Raw genomic sequence first — 23,927 nt, forward strand, 5'->3', positions numbered from 1 at the left:
ACCAGTTAAACGTTTAAACAAAGCGGCCGGATCTCCGTCGTCGAAATTCATGAGGCAAAGGAAAAGAAAAAGCTCGCGGTGTACATTGATGCTCCGCTAGCTCGAGCGAAAAGAAGAAAACTGTTAGGGAAATAGAGAGAAAGAAGGAAAGAAAAAAAAAGAAAATAAAGAGAGGGAGAGAGAGAGAAAAAGAAAGAGAGAAGATAGAGAAGAAGGGGTGGGAATCACTCGAATCGGCGAGTGCTCACGGCGGGGCGTGTAATATTCCCGGGAAGTAAAGCTCCCGAGAATTTCAAGCCTCTCCTCGTCCCTCGGCAGCACATCACCAGCAATCCTACCTCCTCTCCCTCCACCCCCACCGCCAACCCCCTTCGCAAGTCTTCCCGTCTCTTTCTCTTGTGGCTGCCTCTTGGTAGTGGCGGCAGCAACAACGACGACTACGACGTCGGCAGTGGCGGCGAGCATCTATCCGAAGGGATGCAAATAACTGGTGATAACAAGAGATAGCTCTGCCGGTACGTCTGCATTGGACTCGTGTGCGTCGATGCTAGAATGCTTCTCGCTCGTTCGCTCGCTCGCTCGCTCGTTCGCACGACAGTCAGTGGAGTTCGAGTTTTAGGGGCGTAAGGGAAGCAGAGGATCGTGGAAGGGGAAGAAAAGAGAACGATTCGAGAGAAGAGGAGAGTAGTAGGCCGGTAGGTAGGAAGCGTGGGGGTAAAAGAGAGAGTCGGTAGGAATCGTGAAAGGGTGGGGAGGGTGACAACAGAGGCCGGTTGGAGGCAGAGTGGATTGAAGGGTGGATGTCTCCCTCTCTCTCTCTCTCTCTCTCTCTCTCTCTCTCTATCTATCTATCCATCTATCTATCTATCTGTATCTCTATCTCTCTCTTTTGCTCCATCGAAGTTGGGAGAAGTGAGGGAGAGAGAGAGAGAGAGGGAACGAGAAAGAGAGAGAGAGAGAGAGAGAGAGAGGAAACGCGGTGAGAGGGAGGACGTCACTCGCTGTCGCATCGAGCGCGAGCGATGAGTGGCGCGCGCTCGCTCGTCTTTTGTTTGCGATATGATGCGACTGCCAGGCTGGTGACGCCGGCGACGCGGGGGTGGTCGACATGGAAGGAGGATAGAATCAAAGAGAAAGAGAGAGAGAGAGAGAGAGAGAGAGAGAGAGGGTGCTGGGATGGAAGCTGTTGGAAGGGGGTGAGCTTCGACTGAGCTATGCTACACTTAACGCGACCCACACCTGTGTGTACGTATACACATATATCTATCTATATGCACAATACGTTCTATATACGTATACATAAATACGAACGTATAGGTGCGTGCATATACGTCATGCGTTACGCGTAGAGGATCGCGGATCGCTTTATCGGGACCCTCTCGTCGGCAGGTTGCCGGATATGCGTCCACCTATGAATCCTTCTCTCCTGTCCTTCTCCTGCCTTTACCATGTTACATATCGTTTCTACGCCAACCGTGGGTGCCAAGTGTAGTAACGAGGTATGTTATGGCCATGTCCGTAACATGCTCGTGATATTACACGAATTATTGTGCCCGATCCTTGGTGAATATCGTCGGAATAGTAATACCAAACTGGACATTGACCCTGTCTATCTGGAATAGATGAACGTAAGATTACCTTGAACATATGATTTCTTTTTGAATATATCGTAGGATACATCTGCATAGATATCTAGACTTTTCGAAACTTCGTTGCAAGCGTTTTCAAGAATCGCTACCTCTAATATCCATTATCGATATCGAAGGAATATAATACAGTCGATGTATATACTCGATATCGCATAGATAATCAGATTCCCCTTTTACAATAAGATTCTCCTGCGATCTACGCTCGGTCATTGTATTACGTAACGTAGCGGACAACGTTCCACTCGATTTAACGCTCTCAATGCGGAACCAAATTCCATGAGTTCCAACCTGACTTCCTCCGTTTTTTTTCCCCCTCTTTTTTTCTTTTCTTCCTTTTTTTTCTTTTTTTTTTCTTTTTCTTTTTATTCGCTTCTGTCATTTTTCATCGTGCATCTGGACATTTGATAGATATATACAAGAGACCAAGAAGAATTGTTCTGATTCCCTTTTGAATGAAAATTCTATTTCGTAATTTGTAACTTGCAAAAATGCCTAGAAACAAGAGGGATTATCCCAAAAAGGTACATTCTATTCGATAGCAATTATTGATAACCATTTGGTTCGATAACGTGGCAAACCTTGGAAATAGGAGCGATTGCCAATACTGATTTGCTCTTCGAAACAAGTAAAGTAAATGTTTGGTCCATCTCTATTTGTCTATCCTTCCCATAACATCTGTTTCGCATTAATTCGATAGAATGTAGTAATTGTACGAAATAATAAAGCGCGAGCGTATATGCGTAGTTTCGTAGCAGAAAATTCGAAGCGATCTCTCGTGATTTAATTAAATTCTTTTAAATTAACACTTCTCCCGACGTAGGTACGTAATAACCTAGGCTACATATAATATTCATACAAGTACATATCTATACTTATATATATATATATATATATATATATATATATATATATATATATATATATACATATATATATATATATAAGTACTTACGTACGGTTGGAACTTTTTATCTCACCGATACATTTAGTTCGCGTACGTCATGAAAAATGTCGCGAAAAGTCTTTATTAAACGATAAAGATGTGCGCGCGTGCTCTTAGAAGTGTGATATACCGTACTAAATCAAACTTTTATACTTTGCGTTTTCAACTAAAAGAACCGGGAGTAACGCGTGGAAGCGGTCGGAGCATTATCACGGTGTGAACCTCAAGTGCGAAGTGCTTGCGGAATGCGCGACTTGGATCGTTTTAAAAGTGAGATTGTGAGCCTATGTCCTATGCGAAAAGAGAATTTCCGTGAAAAATAGTATGCGCGATTGTAGACACGAAACGTGCTAACGCATCGCGCTCACGGTATCCGCATCCAAACGCGTATTATAGGATATTCAGTATCAAGCTCCAACGTTACCAGGAATACGTCGAGACGAACGAAAAGAAAATTTTTCTATCGACGAACCTAGGAGGATGGGGAGATGCGTCAGATTATTTTTCTCCGAATCGCGTTTCTCTTCCGCTCGAACGAATAAACGAACAAACGAAAAAGAAAATAAATACGATAGAAAAATACTGATACATATATACGTACATATTTATATATGTCTATCTGCATATGTGCATATGTTCGTTTGATAAGCTTTGCCGGTGGAGCATAAGAAAAAAAAAAGAAAAAAAAGAAAAAAAAACAGGAAAGAAAAAATTCGATAAGTTGCACGTTAACTTTATTCCAGGTTTCTTTGATCTCTTGCTATCTTTCGATTTAGACAAGTCGAATCATATTGAAGTGTTCTCGCGTCGAATGTGCGAGTGAAAAAATATGAGAAGCCAAAGAAAGAGGGGGGAGAAAGAGAGAAAGAGAGAGAGAGAGAGAGAGAGAGAGAGAGAGAGAAAGAGAGAAAATCGGTTTGGCCTTGCGAACGAGAAGCAAGCTAAGTTGGAGATGACGGAGCGAGGTCAGAGGATAACTCGGGTCTCGACCGGAGCTGCTTTTGACACGAATACGTTTATGCGATCGCTCGGCTTCTCCTTTCTCAAGTTAAAGCATCATCCACAACGTTTCAGCTTTTCTCAGGGATTTTCTCAAGGAAATATCTCTTTTATGTTCCTGTCAATTATCGATAATATTATTAAAAATCTATAATCACTTAACGAAGTTAGATTCTTTTGAAATAAATAAATGAGATTGGCCATACCCTTTGAAAGTTCATTCTTAGAATCCCTTCTCGTTATGAAACTTTTATCGTGTACTAGAACATCGTCCGTTATCGGCTTCCGGTGACACGATGACGAAGAAGATAATCCATGAGTTATGCGACGCATTTAATGCGAGGACAATTAAATGGTTCCTTCGCTGTTTCCTGCCACTAAGTTATCCTCAAAGTTCCCGAACTTGGTCGCGCAAACAACTTTAATTAAATATCTATCCTTGGAAAGTAGAGAGAGAGAGAGAGAGAGAGAGAGATGGAGAGAAAGATGGAGAGAGAGAGAGAGAGAGAGAGAAAGAGAGAACGAAGAGTGAGAGAAAGGGAGGGAGAAAGAGGACGGGTGAAAAAGTAAAGAGAAAAAGAATGAAACAAAATAAACATCAATAATGTAATCTCCGATTCGATTGTCTTTACGGAATTTGGCTTCCCACTGTGAGAGGAATTAACGTGAATACGTCATGAAAATATAGGCACGGTAAAATGAATAATGTTAATGCGTGATAGTCATGAACACGTTGAAAGATTAACTTGGAAAAGGATTTGCATTTGTCGTGTTCTAATTGATTGGACCGATTATCGTTGCCTGTATATGTGTATTAATTTCTGTTAATTATATAAAACCGGCCTTCATAAGCCCTGCGGGTTCTTTCGAACATCTCCGTACTTGACACACATGCAGACGATATTTTCATTTTGTAGGAATCTTCCGCAAAGCTTTTGATCGCTACTACGCTACTGAAAATCGTTTATAATCTCTTGGCTTTTTCTGGGTCTCATTCTCTCTCTCTCTCTCTCTCTCTCTCTCTCCTCGATGATGGGTAGGAACAAAAATGGAAAAATAAAGAAAATCTCGGCTTCAATTTCGATAAGATAGAGAGAGAGAAAGAGACAGAGAGAGAAAGAGACAGAGAGAGAATATCGTCGAAAGTGTTTTGTGGAGTCACACGTTCAAGGTGGAAGAGACAAATTGGAAAGAGCAAAGGATTTCTTTAAAGGATTTTTACAAAATCATCGGCGTAGGTAAATCGTTTGACCTTTCGTCTCGCCTTTGGCAGCTTTCGTAATCCTTTCACCTATATCACGATGCTGCTACTGCTGCTGCTGTTGCTGCTACTTGAGAAAGAGAAAGAAATAAAGGTGGAAAGAGAGAGAGAGAGAGAGAGAGAAAGAATGAGAGAAAAAAAAAGAGAAAGAGAGAGAGAGGAGAGGATGGAAGGAATGAAGGGATGGTAGCCGATATGGAAGGGCCGGTACTTCTCTATATTCCCAGATTTCGGGAGAGAAAAAAATCTCTGTGGAATCGCACGTGTCGAGTACCAGGGAATGCATTACACGATGATCGCGTACGGAAAGCTCAGATCAATTACATAATGGCGCGGCTGAAACGGATGCTTTCCAAGCAGCGGCAACCGCTTTCTCCTTCTCTCTCTCTATCCCGCTTTCTCTCTCTCTCTCTCTCTCTCTCTCTCTCTCTTTCACTCTCTCGCTGAGCCACGACCTCCCTCTGTTTCGTTTCTCGCTCGCTCCCGCGAGCATCCCTCTCGCGCCCTGGCAGCCCCCTTTTGCAAAGTGACTATAGAACAAAGGGTTGAGCCTCTTCTCTGCGGGCGCTGTAATTATTATGCTCTTTGACGATCCCTCTGTCTGTCAACGGTAACGCCACGAAATCGATACTTCTAAAACTTTAATCGTTCTACGTGTGTGGATGCATCCTCGAGCACATCGTTCGATGTAAAAATATTCCGCGAGTTTGCGGCCGATGCTTTTAAAATCAAAGATATAATACATAAACGGGGAAATGACGGAACGGGAATGGAAACTGGAATGGGAACGTTTACAATATTTTCTCGATTTATTTATTTTGTTTGTTTGTTATTTTTTCTTTTTTATTTCTTTTCGATGCAAACGGATCAAAAAGGACGTCGGGGAGCGTTCTGATCTTTTCTTCTTCTTCTTTTTTTTTTCTTTTTCCGTAGAAACGTCAGAAAGATTAAAGATGATATTCTTGATCTTGAAATATAAGATTTTTCTGAGATTAGCGATGAAGGATAGAACCTAAGCTAGGGTCTCGTTATTTCGACGAAAAAGAGGGAACGGTGGAGAGGTGGGATGGGGGAGGAAGGAGGGATGCGATGGCGAAGAGGGGGTAAGGGATGCAGTCTCCAAGAGGAGTTTCTTTATCGTTGGAAGGAAACCCTTCGTGAGTTCAGAAATGCCTTCCTCGTTAGTCTCAATTTTCTTGGCGGGTGACATAGGCGACACTTCACATCGGGCAATGGTGTATGTATGTACACTCGCAGGAGCGTTAATGATACCGAGGATACACGCGATGAATAACATCGTAATAACGAGAGACCGCCGTTGTTCGCGCTCGAACCTTAATTTTCCTGCCTAATGTTCGGATTAATTTTCCGTTCGCTCTCTTTTAACGCCCAAGCATTTGTTCATTTTCTCTCTCTCTCTCTCTCTCTCTCTCTCTCTCTCTCTCTTTTTCTCTCTTTCTCCCTTTTCAAAAATTACATAAACTCGAGAACTATGAGAAGTATATCGAAGTTTTGTTTTTTTACTTTTTCAAATTGAACCTTAATATAAGATAATTTCGATTACATCGATCTCGTTGTAAATCCTATAAAATACGTTATCAAATCTATATATCTTTTATACGCCCACGTGTAAAGTTAGTAAATAGTTGGACTGCACTTTTAAACTGCAATAATAAATGAAAATATCTCTGACATTTTAAACGCGTTTTTGAAACATGTAGATATATACATATATGCATACGTACATACATACGTCATATACTCGGATGATGCTGTCGTTGCTGCGGTGTTCCTGGCCCGAGCAAAATCTCAGCCCGTAGGAATGACAATAGACTGTCAGATAATGAATCCCCACTGTCACCCTTTCCCCTTCCACACCGCTCCACCACCCTTGTCACTCCATGTCCTAAAACCTACCCTCGATCTCGTTCCCTCTCTTTCTCTCTCTCTCTCTCTCTGTCTCTTTCTAGTATACTATACATCCACCTCCTATCTGCCCTCTCTTCTCTCTTACCAAGCGATAGCTTCGAAAGAAACGCGCTACTTTCCGAGGAACAAACTTGAATCGCATGATCTTTGTGGAAAATCAACGCAAAAGTCGATGTCAATTAAATCGCCTTATGAGTCCTTCTTTTGACTATTTTTAATATATATATATATATATATATATATATATATATATATATATTTTTTATTATATTCATTCAAAGCAAAAAGGTATAAATTATATGTATACATACATACATAGATGTGTCTGTGTGTGCGCACGTATATATACATATATAAGGAGAGGAAAGAAAAGAGATGAAGTACCGTCCTTATGAGTTCACAATACGCGAAGGGTGCGAGAACAAGCTTAATCTCCGTAGTACTTTATATCTCTCGCTAACCGCATCCCCCGTTCTTTTCACCCTCGGCTCTTGTAGCAAACAGGACTATGACCGAGTAGGCGAGGCGTCCACTTAGCGCTAATGCTCCTTTTATTGGTCAAGATTTCAGGCAAAAGCTGAATAGAAGATGCCTCTCCCTAGGTCGACATCGGTTTCTAGTGAAAATTAAACGCATCGATCGATTACAGTTCCTCTTAGTCTTCTGATTTTTCTTTTCTTTTTCTTTTTTTTTTTCTATTCTTATACTTCCATAAATTCATAAGCGAATTTTCATCATTTAATCTTAATTTCACTCTTATTTCTTATATATATATATATATGTGTACATATAAATGTAATTTTTCCTTTCGAAAAATAGAACAATTTTAAGGGAACTTTAGGAAGGACTCGGTGACAAAAAGAATTGGAAATGCGAAATGCGATATATTGAACTGCACGGAGAAGCCGTCGAGAGTGAGTCGAGAAAAATTCATATGGAGAAGCGGGAGATTGGGGACGGGGTGAGGTGGGTGGTAGAAAGCGAGGAAAAAATTTCTATAAAAATGCGCGTCTGCATGCGTAATCCGGATCAGGCTTAGCACCGTGCGAATGGACGAACCACCGATGGAAATGGTTGAAAAAGCGAAGAATGGACACAGGAAGACATCGATAATCAAAAGGCACATCCTTTATAAAGTAACAAGTTGCCGTATGTTGCCGTATTTTCAATAGGATTTACGATTACGTATACACGACGCATTGCTTATTTTTTAATATTCTTTCTTCGAAAAATTTGTAAAAGAGTTCACTCGTTGTTATTACAATTAATATTAAAAACGTTTGGCAATTTTTATCACAAGTTATTTTTACATTATTGTTAAATGATTACACGTGTATCTGCTATTTTATTACAATTTTATTTGTTTACGTTTGGAACGGATTAAGAGCGTTATGTTTTCTCCCTTTTGACAATAATTTTCGTATTCGAATCATCTACATATTTAATTGAATATTTATATAAAACTAAATGTATTATTCTTAATTATTTTATATATATATATATAAATATATATATATATATATATATATATATATATATATATATATATATATATACACATATATATATTAAACGTTTACCTTATAAATGCAAATATCTTTGATATGTCTACGCGAATTCAAAAGGAGATTTTTTAAAAGGATTTAAAATTATTTGTAATTGATAATTGAACGTAAATGTAAAATTTTAATAATGCGTTAATATTATTTTTAATTTAACGTCAAACCTAAACAAAGGCCATGAAGAAATATGATGAAATATTTATCGAACATATTTATTACAAAATATTTCAAGTAATATATATATTTTTTGTTTTCGCTTTTTTTTTTTTTTTTTTTTTTTTTTTTTTAATATGCAGCATACTTCAATATACAATTTAGAAGATAAAGCTATTATACAGGCAATCAATCTTATTATGGAAGAACAATTTTTAAGTTTCGTTTATAAAAATTTGTCTGTCAGCTCGAAATGAGCCCTAATTAATAATCTGATATTAAGTTATGAATGCTTTACTTAAGAAATAAGGGAACTTAGTAATTATATTATGTTGATAATAACTTGATGAATATCTTATAGAAATGTAAAAAATTAATTACAAAAAAGTTTTATACATATAAGCATAGAAGCATTTTCGTTAAATTTTTGTCTTTCATCGACAATGGTTCCACTTAGCTACAAAAATAAAGTACATTCATCGACTTTGCTCAGTGTGTCATACAAAACATATTTTTACGAGATCATATCGTTTGTTATTTCTTTCAAAGCTGTTAAAATAATTATTTTCAAAGTGAAAAACTTTACACCACATGATCATAGTGCTTGATATTATTATACTAAAGTTTAGGCATTCTCGGTAGCCAGTCTCTTTTTGTTCTGAAAAACAAAGGACAATACAATTTTTCATTGTACGTAACGAATTACAATTACAAAAAATAATTATTATATATATATCCTTACACTTTGTTTGGACGATTTAACATCTACACTGGACGTACGAGTTTTGGATCTTTCTTGTTCTAGTTGTGCATGTAAAGATGCTACTTCCGATGTTAATTCGTCGCGAATCTCTTGTAATTTCGCTACCTCTGCTAATACCGATGCCTTGTCCTTCACTAAAAAAAATCATCAAATTAATCAATATTATTTAGTTATAAAATAATTTAGACAAAGAATAAAATCAAACTTACTCTCCCCGTGTGAAAGGATTTGATAAAGTTTTGTATTTCTTTCTTTAACCTGCGTTAGCTCCTCTTTAAGCGTCTCAACTTCTTGTCTGAGCTGACTAATTATTTTATCTCTATTCTCCACTTCAACTCTTAACTGTGCTGATGTAATATCATCGTCTATTTTGTTTAATCGTGCTTTCAACATATCTTTCTCTTTCCCTTTTGTAATTTCTTCCTTCGCCTCTTTGTCAACCCTTTCGAAGAATTCTGCATCTAATTCTGTAGCAATTATTAATCCCATGACCTAGTACACTTAAACCACATCGATCATGTTTTGCATAAACCAATTGATCACAGACATTTTTATTTTCTCAAAGTATCGTACCTTTGGACTTATTCTCTTCTGATTCGGTTGTTATAACTGGAACTTGCGTTGTGTTTGTTCTCATGTTGTTGAATTCCTCCAATGACATGGTTGCCTTCTTCGACCTTTTACCACCTTTCTTACATTGTTCCTGTTCCTTCTCAGTTTTAGCAGCATTTACTAATTGTTCTTCATAATCTAATTTTGATAACAAGATGGCTTGATGCAGATCTTGCTCAAATGTTTCCTCGACAGCCTTAAGGAAATCACAATTGGACGTGATAACACACAAGACTTATAAATACACGACTACTGAAACAAAATCTTTGATTCAACACTACGACTTAACAGTTCATGGTTCTTTGCTCAAAATTTTAACAACGAATAATAATTAACACCTTTTCAAATGATGTTCCATAAACGCATACAATAGCCAAATGAACTATTGTATTGTAGTTGCATTACAATTGGATTAGAAGCAGAGATTTATGTCGACTATTTCAAATAAATTTTAAATAACATATATATGTTTCTACTCTCATTACCATAGAATCTTTTTGTTTCCACTGCTCCCATTGTTGTTCCTCGTTAGTGGACTTTTTCTTTTTTCCCTGGAAAATATAATAATAATTGAATTTAAATAACGTATATATACATAACTTAATTGACTTTTGAAGATTCCAAAAATTAATAAAAATTATTTTTCACTTTACTTTAATATTTCTCAATTGGCATAATAAATAGTTCGCCTTTGTTTTTTTTCGCAATATCGCATGTTAATATTGACATGAATATCAATCAAACACGTCTAAAACGTTAAAAAACAAAACAAAAAACAAAAACAAAATAAAAGAAAAAACACTGAATTTAAATTTTACCGATACCAACTACGTTAATCATAAATGTTATGAAATCGTAAAAACTATGTGTATGGGGGAAAAAAAAATAATAAAAATCATCGATTACTATTATCGAAATTGTTGATCGATAAAAAAGATAAATAAAAAGAGAAGACCAGTGCAGAAAAAGAAAAATAAGAAGTCTAATACGTGCTTTACCTTGCTTTGCTTTTTCTTGTCATCTTTCTTCGGCTGTTGTTGTTGTTGTTGCTGCTGTTGTTGCTGTTGCTTCGACTTGTCACCTTTGCCCTTTTGATTTGTTTTACCGGCCGACGTACTCTTCTGAGGCTTCTTTGGCTTATAATCATCATCTTCAATACTAAGAACGGCAAATCGCGATGGAACAGCGGTCGCCATTTTTACGATTTACGAATTCACGCAGTCAAACGAGAGAATAAGATAAAAAGAGGAAGAAAGAAAGAGAGATATAACTTCCGGTACCTTATGAATTATAATTATGATAGTTATTAAATTATTCTACTTTCACTTATCGCAACACACGATATTTTAATTATCGTTAAATCGTTAACAGAACACGCGTTGTTTCCCGTAGAATGATATTTATGGCAAATACACGGAAAAAAAAACCAAGTTCGATCGCAACGTACGACTATGCAAACCGGAAACTGGTAGTAATGTCGACGTAATAAATCAGCGCCTCTGGTGGTACAAACAGCCAATTAATGGTTTACCCGCCCGGCGACACAGTACTGCCAACTATTGTTAATTAAAATTTAATCTTATTTCCGCCTTTAGCCGAATTGTTATTTTCCTTTTCTCTTTCTTTTTATAACACATTTTATATATTTTGTAATATAAAAACAATTAATTAATGATTATGAATTTATCGTTTTATCTCTTCCAATTGTTTTACTTAACGATTAAAATCCTTTATCGATAATATTAAAATTTTATTGTCTCGCTTATCTCGTTGTAGAAGATCTCATAAAAGAGATTTTTCAAAATTTGTAATAAACCATAAAAATTATGAACACTGACATATATATAAAACATAAATGAAACCTATATCGACAAATTTCAATCGTATTTTTACGTTCAAAATCATAATAGTCTATATATTATAAATATAGATGTAAGTTTAATATAAATCTTAGAAAATTGTCCGATTCTTAAAGTTACATCGATGGCTGCCAATAATCGATGCAATCGCACGAGAAATCAGATTAAACGACAAGTTGAATTGAATGCCCCCTTGGCCCTACCCCGAACGCAAAAAAAAAAAATGAGAGAAAAGATAGAAAAAACTAATATCAGCAAGTACATTAATTTTTATTTTTTTAAATGTAAAATATGCAATAATATCGAACAACGATTATTTTTAATTTATTAACATTTTTCTTTCCCCTATCTCCCCTATCCCCTTCCCTTTGTGCTCTCTGATATAAAATAAACGAATAAATAATAAACAAAAAGATCGATAAATATTTCGAATATAAATAAGGAAAGAGAACGTAAAGAAAAAAAAAGCGGGCGAATGATCGAAAGAAAATAATAAGACGTATTTAAGCCATGGAATGATCTTTCGAATAGAGGATAAATATCGTTGGCAACCCTGAACGCGCTATCGAGAACTCGAGCAACAAGAGAGAAGGAAGTATCCATCTACACATCCATCCCATCTAGCATATAGGAGGGCCCCGTTGCACGTCGGGAAAGGAACATGTACGTACGTCGTAGGAGAGACGTAAAGCGTTAAGCTTGTACATCGCGTTTGTGTTCAAAGTTTCAATCCACGTTAGCAGTTTCGCGTGTGCGCGCGGAAAGATCGCATTTGCGTGGTGTTATAATACCGTTTCGTTGTAAGAAAAACGAAGCCACTCTCTGCCTTCCTTACCTCCTCCTGCTCCTCCTCTGTCGCTGCTGCTTCTGTTGGTGGTGCTGCTGCCGCTGCCGTTGTTAGTGGTGGTGCCGTGTATTTGGTGCGGTGAGAGAGGCGAGGAGCGAGAAGAAGATTTATACTTTGTTCCCTTTTCTTTCTTTCCTTTTTTCTTTTCTTTTCTTTTCCTTTTCTTTCCTTTCCTTTCCTTTTTTCCCTCTCATTCTATTTTTCTTTTCTTTTTTTTTTTTTTTTCTCTTCGAGACCGAAGCCTATTTCATAGAATTAATGATATGTGCTCTCGCTAATAAAGCAAGTATCATTAACTCGTTAAAAACCCCGTGGAAAAAAAAAAAACTATACGTTTCATTACGTGTCTCTCTGTGAAATTTTGTACGACATAATCACGATAATTCGCGGGCTAAGATGCCCAACGTGAATTCTGCGGGCAACAACGTCGACGTACAACGAACCAGGATCAACGAAAAGGTGCGCGGTCAGGGGGACGACGCTCGCTCCTGCTTTCCCGCGAATATATCACCGATCCGGTCGTTCCACCTATCATCCTATCAAAGAGACGACCAATTTTAAAAGACTTCTGTTTGGTGATCTTTCTTTCTCTTTCTCTGTCTATCTGGCTGTCTCTCATTCTCTCACTCTCTCTCATTCATTCTCTCTCTCTCTCTTTTTCTCCCCTCTCCCTGTGTCCCTCTGTGTTCCTCTTCCTCTTCCTCTTCACTCTTCACTTCTCGTTGGTGATATTATAATCAGAAGAGAAGACATTTGATCGACATCGTCCGTTACGTCGTTTAAAACAACGCTTTTTTACGACGTTTTATATATATCTTTTTCTTCTGAACTTTGGAGAGAGCATGTTGCTGTTAGATATATTAGAAGAAAGGTTAAAAAAGAGACGATCTATTTCCAATTTGAAGAACACAAAGAACATGTTAATTGGACTAATTTAAGTGTTTGTGATAACGCAATAAAACAAGCTAATATACTTTGTAATTTTATGTAAGTTCATTCAGTTTGATAAAATAGATAGAAGTTTGGATCATTGTCTACTTGAATGACAAGAACTTAACATGAAAGCACTAATGTGAAGAAACGATTTTTAGTGTCCCTATTGTACTTTGATTTATTTCGTCATATTGATTTAATCCTTTATTACAATTTTTTTTTAAGCGTGTAATATCATTTGTGATGTCAAGAGACTTTAAAATATCTATATAAGGATTATACAAGTTTTTGAGTTCTCGTTATAAAGTATAATAAGTTTGCTTGACTTGTATTATAGATGATCCTTTAATCATAGATCTGAAAGCAGTTCTATGAAATTTACTTGTCAAGTCAATGTTGATTTTATAAAGAAATATATCCATTTATCGTGCTAAAATGTGCGAACAAACAGAAATAAATTATTTGGATGGTGATATCGTTTGGGTGAAGCTAGGAGGATGTTGGTGGCCAGGACAAGTTACTGGTTTTCATAATTTACCAGAAGACATTCAACGTGAGTTTCAAAAGAAACCATTGATTGCTGCTGTTAAGTTCTTCCAAGAAGATACATAGTAAGTTATTTCATTCTTTTTTTTTTTTTTTTTTTTTTTTTATATTAAAATCATTATTTTATCACAGAGAGTATTGTATTGCTTTACTTTTACATTTTATTTGTTTACAGTGAATACGTCAAAAATTATCAACAAATTTATAAATATAATTGTACGCTCAAAGATGAATTTATTAGGAAAGGTTTGGGTATGTAAAATTATATTAAATAGCTATTAATTTTTTTTTTATATTTAAATTAAAATGTTTCATATACTTATGTGAAAATTTTTACAGATAAATATAGGAGTAAGATCAAAGATGGTGCTAGTTACATGTCCAAATTTCCTGGTGATGTTGAAATGGCAGAAAAACTGACTGGAGGAAATCCAGATATATTGAATAGTGATAAATTTAGTCCTGAAGAAAAGCCAGATATATCTGCATTATTTGGAGATAAAAAAGTGCAGAAGAAGAAAAAAGATCGAGATGATTCACATAGAAGGAGTGATGGTACTGAAAATATAAGAAAAATTACACATCCTCGATTTTTGAAAGAAAGTGATCACGAAGTTCGTATTCGTCAGCAACCAAGTAGCTTACCTAGCACACCGAATAGCTTATCTTCTCCACAATATCCTTGTCATTTGTGCAGTTTTACTTCTTCTCGAGTTAACGTTATCATTTGTCACATAAAAAGTCATAGATCTGGTAATTCATCTGTGGCAAGATCAAGAGTGAAAACTTATTCGCAATCGAGAAGTAAAGATTCTGATACACCTAAGAGAAAATACGTTAAAAAGGAGAAGAATCAACATAAAAGTAAAATTGAAAATACTATGGATTCAGGAAAAAGAAAACAAAGTAAACAGAATGAAAAAGCCAACAAAAAGAAGAAATCAGACCCTGAACTTCGTGAAAAACTATTAGCAGATTGGGACGATGAATCTGATGAAGAAATCAGTTTTGATCAAAATAAATCTTTTAATACTAGTACAAGTAGAAGTTCACCCACAAGAGATCAATCATATATGGATGTTAGCGAAGAGCATAAGGAAGCAACACCTTCGGAGATTACAGATACCCATGAAATTCTTGCAGAAACTGAAAAATTACTTAGGGAAACTGAAAAATTTGCATCCATTAATATAGAGGCAGATGCATTGACTAGTAGTGCACACAAAGTTGAATGTAATATAGAAGAAAAAGAGCCATTATCTCCAAATCTTGGTAAAGATGAATTAACAGATAAGTTCAATAAAGAGAAAGAAACGACAAATTTAGAATGTGAGAATAAACATTCTACATCTGATAAGGATGACAAAAAATCTCGATTATCTTGTTTTGATTTCGATGAAGATGATGTGCCTGAGCCATCTATACCACCTGTAAGAAAAATTCCAAGAGTTTTTGGTGAAAAGAATTTATCTTTAAAGAAAGAAATAATTAAAGAATTTGAAATGAGTCAAGCTTTAAGAACAGAGAAAGAAGTGGAAAGTGATAAAATATCAGCTACAGTGGAACATGACATATCTAAGAAGAGTAATAAAACCGATGAAACTATATTAAAAAATAATTTAGATGTACAAGATACTGAAAAGATCGATGATAGTAGTAAAAGTTCAGATACAAATGATGAAACTAATAATAAGTTAGTTGAAAGTGATGAAAACAAAAGTGAAAGCAAAAGTGAAATAATATCACAAGACAATGAAAAACAAAAGTCTAGTAATAATTGTGAAACTGAATTAGAAATAGTAGAAATTGTTGAAGTTGAAAAGGAAGAGGGTGAAGATACGAATTCTGCAAATATTAAAATTGATAAGGGATCAGAGCCTAAAACTTCTTCAATAGATAAAAATGATTCTGACAAACTTATGACAGATAATGAAACGTGTGTAGAAGACAAGACCACAATTAGGGAAACACCACCTGTTACAAATAATATAATAGAAAAAATGGAAGTAAGTCAGGATAATACAATTGCAAAACAAATGGATGATACACTATCAGAACAATTCACTACAGAAACAGAGGATGAAACTGTTTCTGAATCAGCAGAGACTCTTCCTGAGCAAAGTGAAAGCTCTGATATGGATTTGACTGAAGTGCCTAAATCTGAGAAGGATAATATTTTATTACGTAATCCACAAGAAAAATTGACTTTCAAGATTAAAAGGAAAAGAGGGAGGCCACGAAAAAGTACAGAATCTGTAGATACTTCTATTGATGATAATGAAAAAGCATTAAAAGATAATAGAAGTAGAACATCAGAATCTGATACTGATCGTTCATATACTGCAAGGAAAAGAAAACCAAATAAAAGATATTTAGAGTCAGATGAATCTACGCAAGAAGAAAAAAGCATTTTTAAAACTGATGATAGCCAATCTGAGGGCGATGAAAGATTTCATGAAAAACCAAAGGTTAAATCTAGAAGGGGGAAAAAATTAATAGGACAAAAAAAGAAGAATATTGATTCAATGAAGCAAATGGAAGAATTGGAACTGTCTGAAGAAATGATGGAAGTTACAGAAGATAATGTCAAAACGGCGGAACTTAGTCCAAAGCATGTTTCTTCTGATCAAAATGATATTGCAACAAGTGAAATATCTTTGACGCTGGAAAAGAAATCTTTGGATGATGAAATTATTAGCAGTACTTCTCAAAAAACGTCCCTTGAATGTACAAATATGGAAGTTAATGAGGAACAATCAGATACAACTCTTTTGTCAGAGAGTATAACATTATTACCACCCAAAGATGCTATAATTGAACCGCTAAAGGAAGAAACTGAATTATTACAAGTTATGAATCAGGAAACAGAAACAGATCTTATATTAAATAAAACTTCTCTTGATGAGGAATTATTAAAGAATGAAAATGAAAGCGCTTCAAAAACAATGGAACTTCAAACTTCTAACAATGCAGATATACAAAAACAATCAGATGTTTCAAAAACTACCATTGATATGTTACCACCAAAGAAATCTCAAATAAAAAAATTTGAGTTGTCACAGCTTGATATTCCTTCTGAAAGCACTACCACAGATCATGATACTGAATCTCAAGAAGAAGAAAATAAATTCATTAATATTGAGAATAAGGTAAATACAACAAAGCCAACAGATTTAGAAAATGTTTCATCAGAAAGTGTTTCATCAGAAAATATTGAAAAAACAGAAAGTAAAACATCGACTGATCTAAATGTTGAAATTGAAATGAAAGAAAGTATAGAAATTACGACTGCAGAAGATAAAAAATCACAACAAATACAAATTGATACACTTGTCTCAGAAGATATTGCACAATGTGATAAGCAAATAGAAAGTAAGAAGTCCCCTGAAAAAGAAGGGCAAGATTCTAAATCTGAGGATATAGAATCAATGCCTAAGGATGTTATGAAGACATCGAATGATTCACATACATTGAAAAAATTAATGCAAACTAGGTATAAAGGAAAAGTAATTCCAGAAGCGGGAGTAAAATCAAAAAAAGAAAAAGATAGTTTCTTGGATGAGAAACCAATAAATACATTTCAAGAAGCTTTTTTAAAGACTTTACAGATGGACAAGAAAAAAGACGTTTTAGAAGATAACGAATTAATTTCTAACAAAGGAAAAGAAGGTAAGAAGTCAATTAAACGAAAAAGTGATGAGCTCAATAATGTAAATACAGTAATACTTGGTATACAAGATGTCAAAGTTGGAAATGTAGAAGACAATAAAGATCTATCAGAAAATGTTTCTAATCTACAAAGTCAAGAAAATCTTTCAGATGTTTCCATTATGAGTGGGTTTCATGGCGTTGAAGTAGTAGTACAAGAGAATATTGAAACTGATGCAAAAGTTGATGAACCTGTCTTGCAGAATACTAATCAAACGCCATCTTCATCTCATGACTACAATCTAATATCACAAACTCTATTACCAATGATAGAAGATACTGCAAAATCTACAAATTTAGACTTTCAAAAGATGGAGGAATCGCCAAAAGTAGAAGTTCCTGCTCCTTCACCGACCTCCGAAGCTAGTATACCGGTAAAAAAGCGTGAAATGCCAAGAATCATAGAAAATGTTGCTTTAACAGAGCCAATGCAAATTTTAAAATCAAAACTATTAGACAAATTACCCCAGAAAGGAATAAAACATAAATTAGATAGTGATACAAAAAGAAATGATCCAAAAGGAAGTCCAAAAGCAAAAATTATGAAAATAGAATCTTTACCTTCTAACAGTAAAATGAAAACTGGATTAAAGGTAAATTCTCCGAATCTTTCGTTAACGCAAAAACTTCAAGTTTTAAAGGCTGAAGAAACTGAAAATGCTGCAATTGAAAAAGCAAATGTACAAACAAGTCAGGCCCTAACAGCAGCATCATCAGGAACTGAAAAATATATTCAACAAAGTTCACAAAGTTTGGCTGATATGGAGTTAGATATTAATTCAATGCCATTTGTTTTAAGTGAAGATGTATTAACCCCAGAAAATATAGAACAAATGCCTGTTGTTATATCATCTATCATACCAGCATCTAGTTCAGTAGCACCTACATTATCTCTTACTCCTACTACTCAGGTTGTAACGCCTAATCAAATGCAACTTAAATCTGTAAATGAGAGTACTTCTGAAGCGTCACCTGCAAAAAAGAAAAGTGGAACACCTGCAATTCTGAAGAATAAATACAGGGCAAAACCTATAATTACAAGTATTAGAACAATTGTACCACCGCTGACTGGAGGTGTAAAAGGATTAAAATTCCAAAACACACCAGCTGGCAAAGCACCACCTATTTTAACACAAAAGGCATCACCTGGAAAATATGTAGTAGTACATACATCTGCAGGTCCACAGTTACGGTATAGCGTACAGGGGAAATCTGGAGGGCAACAAAAAATTGCTGTATCACCAGGGAAAGGTACAGGAAATCCTCAAGTAGTACATCAAGGTGGAAAAGTAGTCATATTTACATCAGCACAATCTGGTCAAACGAAGATGATACCATTAAATATATCAAAAACATTAAGTGGTAAGAGAATTATGACAAACAAAGGTCAACTTCTGTGTCCTATCAGTCCACAAAATATTGTATCTTCAAAGACTATTATTGCTCCAAAAGGAGACAGCAATTCACCTACAACATCTAAACTTGGTCCAAAAATTATAAATACACCAAGTATTATTACTTCCAAAGGAGTGTTGACACCTTTATCAGGAACTATTACAAAAACTGCTTTATTAGGGACCTTGTCGCAAAGTATTCTAACAAAAGGTGGAATATATACTCCTATAAGCGCTTCTGCTTTAGGAGGTAGAACAATTATAAATTCTAAAACTTTAGTTACAAAAGGTGCTACAATATTACCTTCTCAAAATTTAGGTGGACCAAAAGCTATTCTGACACCAATATCTCAAACCATTGGAGGAAAACCAATTCTTGGCACAAATATTGTTACATCTAAAGGTACAGTTCTTACTCCAGTGACTGGTCAACAAGTTAAAGCGATAGTGGCAAAAAGTCCGTCAAAAAGCGGTAAAGTGCAATCTCAGTCGATGCAACAGAAAGCACAAATGTCTAGTATACAAAAAGCCCAAAAAATTCCAATGTCTTCTTCATCGCAAACTAGAGGTTCCTCATCATCAAAATCATCAAGTAATACTATGGTATTCCAAAGTACTGGATCGAGTTCCAAAGTTGCTTCACAAAATAAAAAAATAAGCAAACAAATGGCTATTCAACAGAGCACTGCTATACAGAATCTTTCAAGTCAAAGTAATACATCACAAACGGTAACATCGCAAGTTCAACAGAAAGGAAAATCTGTATCTTCATCCAATGTCCAAAAAGTTTTTATTCCTCGAAGCGGTGGCCGTCAGTCAAGAAATCAGCAAAAAATTGTCGTTCAAAAGATGCAAGAAGCAAATACAGCACAAAATATTCACTCAAAACAAAATATTTTAAGTCCTCATACCACATTACCCAATATTTCTAAGGCCATAACACAACATAAACACACAAGTGCAAATACAATGACCTCTAAAAGTAACACAAAAACTCATATGATAAATAAAGCTTCTCAGAAGAATTTATTAAATATTGCCATGAACTCTGTATCTGGTACAAATCTAAATACCAATTTGTCTGCACCATTATCTTTACCACCTTTAGAACCTATTGAACCAGAGAAAAAATTGAAAATAGATAATACAATTATTGAAAACGTACAAAAGGATCAATCAAAAGTAGAGAAAATTCATTCAGAAAAGAGTACAGAAATGGAGAAAATAGATGAGCCAAAGGTAACTACCCAGCCACAGATCATGGCTTTACCAACAGAAAGTAGTGATGGTACCCAAACCTATGTTTTGGTAACTATCGATGAACAAGGTCAAATACAACCATTAGATAATAATACACTTATGTCCCTCGAGGGAACAACTCAAAATCCAGATGGAACAAGAACTTTATATATAGATCCTAGTTCATTAGGAGAGGCTGGAACATTGGATAATATTGTTCTCCAATTTGACAATGGAGTCCTTCCAAATGTAACAACCAGTACTAATGAACCAAGCCAAACTATAATGTCAGAAAGTTTTCCTACGTCAGAAATTATACAAACATCAAATCAAGATATTTTAGCGGCAGCTCTAGCCAACACTGATTTTCAACAAGAAATTAATCTACCTGAAAATCCAACAGGAAGTGTAATGACTACTGGATTGACTCAGACTAGCTTAATTAATCAAACAATTCTACAATCAACCATTATACCACCAACAGAGCCAATATCTTCTCCATCTGTGTTAGAGACATCATTGACTTTGAATCAACCGATTATGACACCACTTGAAGTTCCAAGTAATCTCCCAATTCAATCAGAGTCCTCAACTTCTGTAGTTTCAACAATACCATCTTCTTTAGAATTACCAATTACTATTACAAATCCGAATATTTCATATATATCTGCAGGAGAAACGCAAATTCAAATTCCTGGTAATTCTATGCCAGATATTGGAGAAATTATGGATAGTTCAACTTCAACTGAAATTGCAAGAACAGACATTCCTACTAGTACTCAATATTTAGTAATACCTAATTTAGATGAAAATATGACTGTTAAGACCCAAGAGGCTGTAAGTGGTACCAATGTTTCTTATTCAGTTTCATTACCTTGCAATATTGTATTAGAAACTACACAGGTACAAACCACTCCATCAATGCCTATAATAGATGATACATATGCAGATAATACTCAATTTTCGACATCCATACAAAGTTCAATTGCTACAGAACACAGTTTTGCTGATGTACCAGTATCTGAAATGTTAGTTTCTAAAGCTTCTATCACATCTCCAGTAAATGTACAAATGTCAGATATTACAGTTGCATCAGAAATGAATGTTACCACTCCAGAAGTTCCTATATCATCTCAAAATTCATCTACTTCAACAAGTGAAACTTGTGTACTAAAAAAGACAGAGGATACTACAATGCCTTTAGAAGAAATTTATCCATCTCAAGAAATTCCTGTTTCATCTCAAGAACTAATTTTACAAGGAAACATTAAAAAAGATGTAACGCATGACATAACAGTTACTGCACAAGAAAAAATATCTGATAATGAAAATATATTAAATATGCAATTAGTGGATCAAGCTGTAAATTCTATGACTAGTAGCATGCCTATTTTAGACAACAATGCTTTAATACAAACAGAATCTAATATAAAAGTACAATCTGTAGAACATATGACATATGAAGTAACAGATTCAGGTGATATGGAAACCTCTTCCCAAGAAGCAGATACTGAAAGTAAATTTAAGCAATTTTCTTATAAGGATGATGTTGCTGATATTAAAGTTGCTTCACCAACGCTGGTAGAACAAACTACAACAACAAATCAAACAGAAACAATGCATGAAGTATTGCAAGGTATGACTGTAGTCCAATCGTTAAATAATACTAATACAGAAGATATAAAAGTAGAAGAAGCTGTTGATTCAGAAATGTATAATTCTACAGTAAAACCGTCGGAAGATTGTCAAACAGATGAACCATCATCGCAAGATGAATCAGATGGTAATCATGTCCAACGGAACATTCAAATACATTTCGGAAAAACTCAAGTAGAAAGTAATCAGGAAACGCCATCGCAATCCTTCGAACAATTTGATATATCAATGACAAGTGATCCTGCAGATTTACCCAGTCAATCTGCGTCTAAACTTGAAAATTCTGGTGAACCATCACAGTCAGTTACATATGAACCAATGGAAACGGACGAAGAAACAATTGCTGGAGAACCACCAACTCAATCGTTCGAACATTTAAAACAAAATGAAGCTTCTCAGTCATATGAGACGTCTACTGAGATGAATGTAAATGCACCCACGCAGTCTTTCAACGAACTAATGCAAAGTCACGATGGAAGAATTGTTACGAATGAAGCGATTGATGATCAAAGTTTTCCAACACAAAGTTATGAAGTTGGTAAAGTAGAAAATATACCGGATAATTTAGAAACAGATGCAGAAATTAGTCAAGAAGGCAATATACCATCTCAATCAAATGACATTGGGACTGATGGTATTGGCACATCATCGGTTTCTACTAATAACTCTGGCCTGAATGAAGATGAGACAGCTAGTTCATCATATGTTCCAGAGACTCCTGAAAATCAAGAAAGAGATCAGGATCAAGAAAGTGCTATAAGTACCTCATCATATGAAATCCCACCTTGTGAGGAATTAAACATTGCTTCATCCAGTACAATACCTGATACATCAGTTAGGACAGAACATACGAGTATCCATGACAATGGAGTACCTGAAATACCTACATCTTCATACAATCTAAATCCAGATATTACTTCTACTCATATTGATTCTGTACCTACATCAAGTTATGAGGATCAAGTTATAGTAGAACAAAATGTTTCAACCTCTTATGAGGTTCCAGTATCAATGCCTGGCCTAGAAGAAACGTCCTCACAAAATTTTGTTACAGAAAGTACAGATCATAGAAATGAACCCTCCAGCTATTATACCCATCATCAAGAAGTAACTGCAAGTTATTACGAATCTGTTGATCAAGAAGGAAATTCTAGATTGGAAGAGGATCCACAAGAGGAGGTAACTCCTAGTTATTATGAAGGTAATCCACAAGTAGCAAGTCAAAGCTACTTTACACCAGAAGAAGCAACTCCAAGTTATTCCAGTAGAAATGTTTCTTCGGGTTATTATGGTCATAGACCAGAGAGTGAAGCCAGTCAAAGTTATTATTCAGCAGATGATTTAGAAAAAACAGAACAATCAAATTCACAGAACATTGAAGCATCGCAAAGTTTTTATCAAGAGCATACTGATGAATTACGATTAAGACAACAAGGAGAAGCTACTCCGACATATTCAGAACGATATCCCGTTGATTATACATTGGACAATTCGCCAATAGAGAGGCATGACCTTGTAGAAAGTTCTGTACCAGCCACTAAGCCTATGGAAAGGTAATACATTGTTACAGAATTTTGCAAAACATTGTAATGAGAAGTTTCTTTTTTAAAATAGACTATTCAGAGTTATAGCTATTGATTGATAAACTCGAGTCTATTTTTAAATGTACATAGAATGTTAAGGTTATAAGTGCTTAGATTTAAGGTTAAATTTTCTTATAATAATTTATATCTACTGATCTATCTACTGATCTATCTATCTATCTATCTATCTATCTATCTATCTATCTATCTATCTATCTATCTATATATAGTATCCCTCTATAATATATAGCGTATATACATATATATCATATGTCATATATATATATATAT

General features: G+C 35.3%; 2 protein-coding genes across 2 annotated transcripts; one reads left to right on the forward strand and one right to left on the reverse strand.

Annotated features, from left to right (window-relative positions):
* Positions 1–8,600: 8,600 nt before the first annotated feature.
* LOC124427723 (G kinase-anchoring protein 1-like) lies at positions 8,601–11,322 on the reverse strand. The gene is made up of 6 exons (XM_046970986.1): positions 10,870–11,322; positions 10,357–10,422; positions 9,833–10,067; positions 9,469–9,726; positions 9,239–9,393; positions 8,601–9,154 (listed from the first exon to the last, which is right to left on the reverse strand). The coding sequence occupies exons 1-6, from the start codon at positions 11,065–11,067 to the stop codon at positions 9,122–9,124; spliced, it is 945 nt and encodes a 314-aa protein (XP_046826942.1). The 5' UTR covers positions 11,068–11,322; the 3' UTR covers positions 8,601–9,121.
* Positions 11,323–11,632: 310 nt separating this feature from the next.
* Positions 11,633–23,888, forward strand: LOC124427721. The gene is made up of 4 exons (XM_046970984.1): positions 11,633–13,564; positions 13,848–14,121; positions 14,232–14,308; positions 14,396–23,888. The coding sequence occupies exons 2-4, from the start codon at positions 13,946–13,948 to the stop codon at positions 23,608–23,610; spliced, it is 9,468 nt and encodes a 3,155-aa protein (XP_046826940.1). The 5' UTR covers positions 11,633–13,564; positions 13,848–13,945; the 3' UTR covers positions 23,611–23,888.
* Positions 23,889–23,927: the final 39 nt, after the last annotated feature.

Source organism: Vespa crabro, chromosome 10 (genome assembly GCF_910589235.1).
Source record: "Vespa crabro chromosome 10, iyVesCrab1.2, whole genome shotgun sequence".
NCBI lineage: Eukaryota > Metazoa > Arthropoda > Insecta > Hymenoptera > Vespidae > Vespa > Vespa crabro.

Excerpts from the sequence above, each read along its gene's own strand:
- LOC124427723 (XM_046970986.1), bottom strand. The coding sequence starts at position 11,067 with ATGGCGACCGCTGTTCCATCGCGATTTGCCGTTCTTAGTATTGAAGAT. Across the intron at positions 10,423-10,869 it reads ACAAGAAAAAGCAAAGCAAG|GGAAAAAAGAAAAAGTCCAC; the intron begins GTAAAGCACGTA and ends TATATTTTCCAG. Across the intron at positions 9,155-9,238 it reads TTAAATCGTCCAAACAAAGT|AACAAAAAGAGACTGGCTAC; the intron begins GTAAGGATATAT and ends TTTGTTTTTCAG.
- LOC124427721 (XM_046970984.1), top strand. The coding sequence starts at position 13,946 with ATGTGCGAACAAACAGAAATAAATTATTTGGATGGTGATATCGTTTGG. Across the intron at positions 14,122-14,231 it reads TTCTTCCAAGAAGATACATA|TGAATACGTCAAAAATTATC; the intron begins GTAAGTTATTTC and ends ATTTGTTTACAG. Across the intron at positions 14,309-14,395 it reads ATTTATTAGGAAAGGTTTGG|ATAAATATAGGAGTAAGATC; the intron begins GTATGTAAAATT and ends AAATTTTTACAG.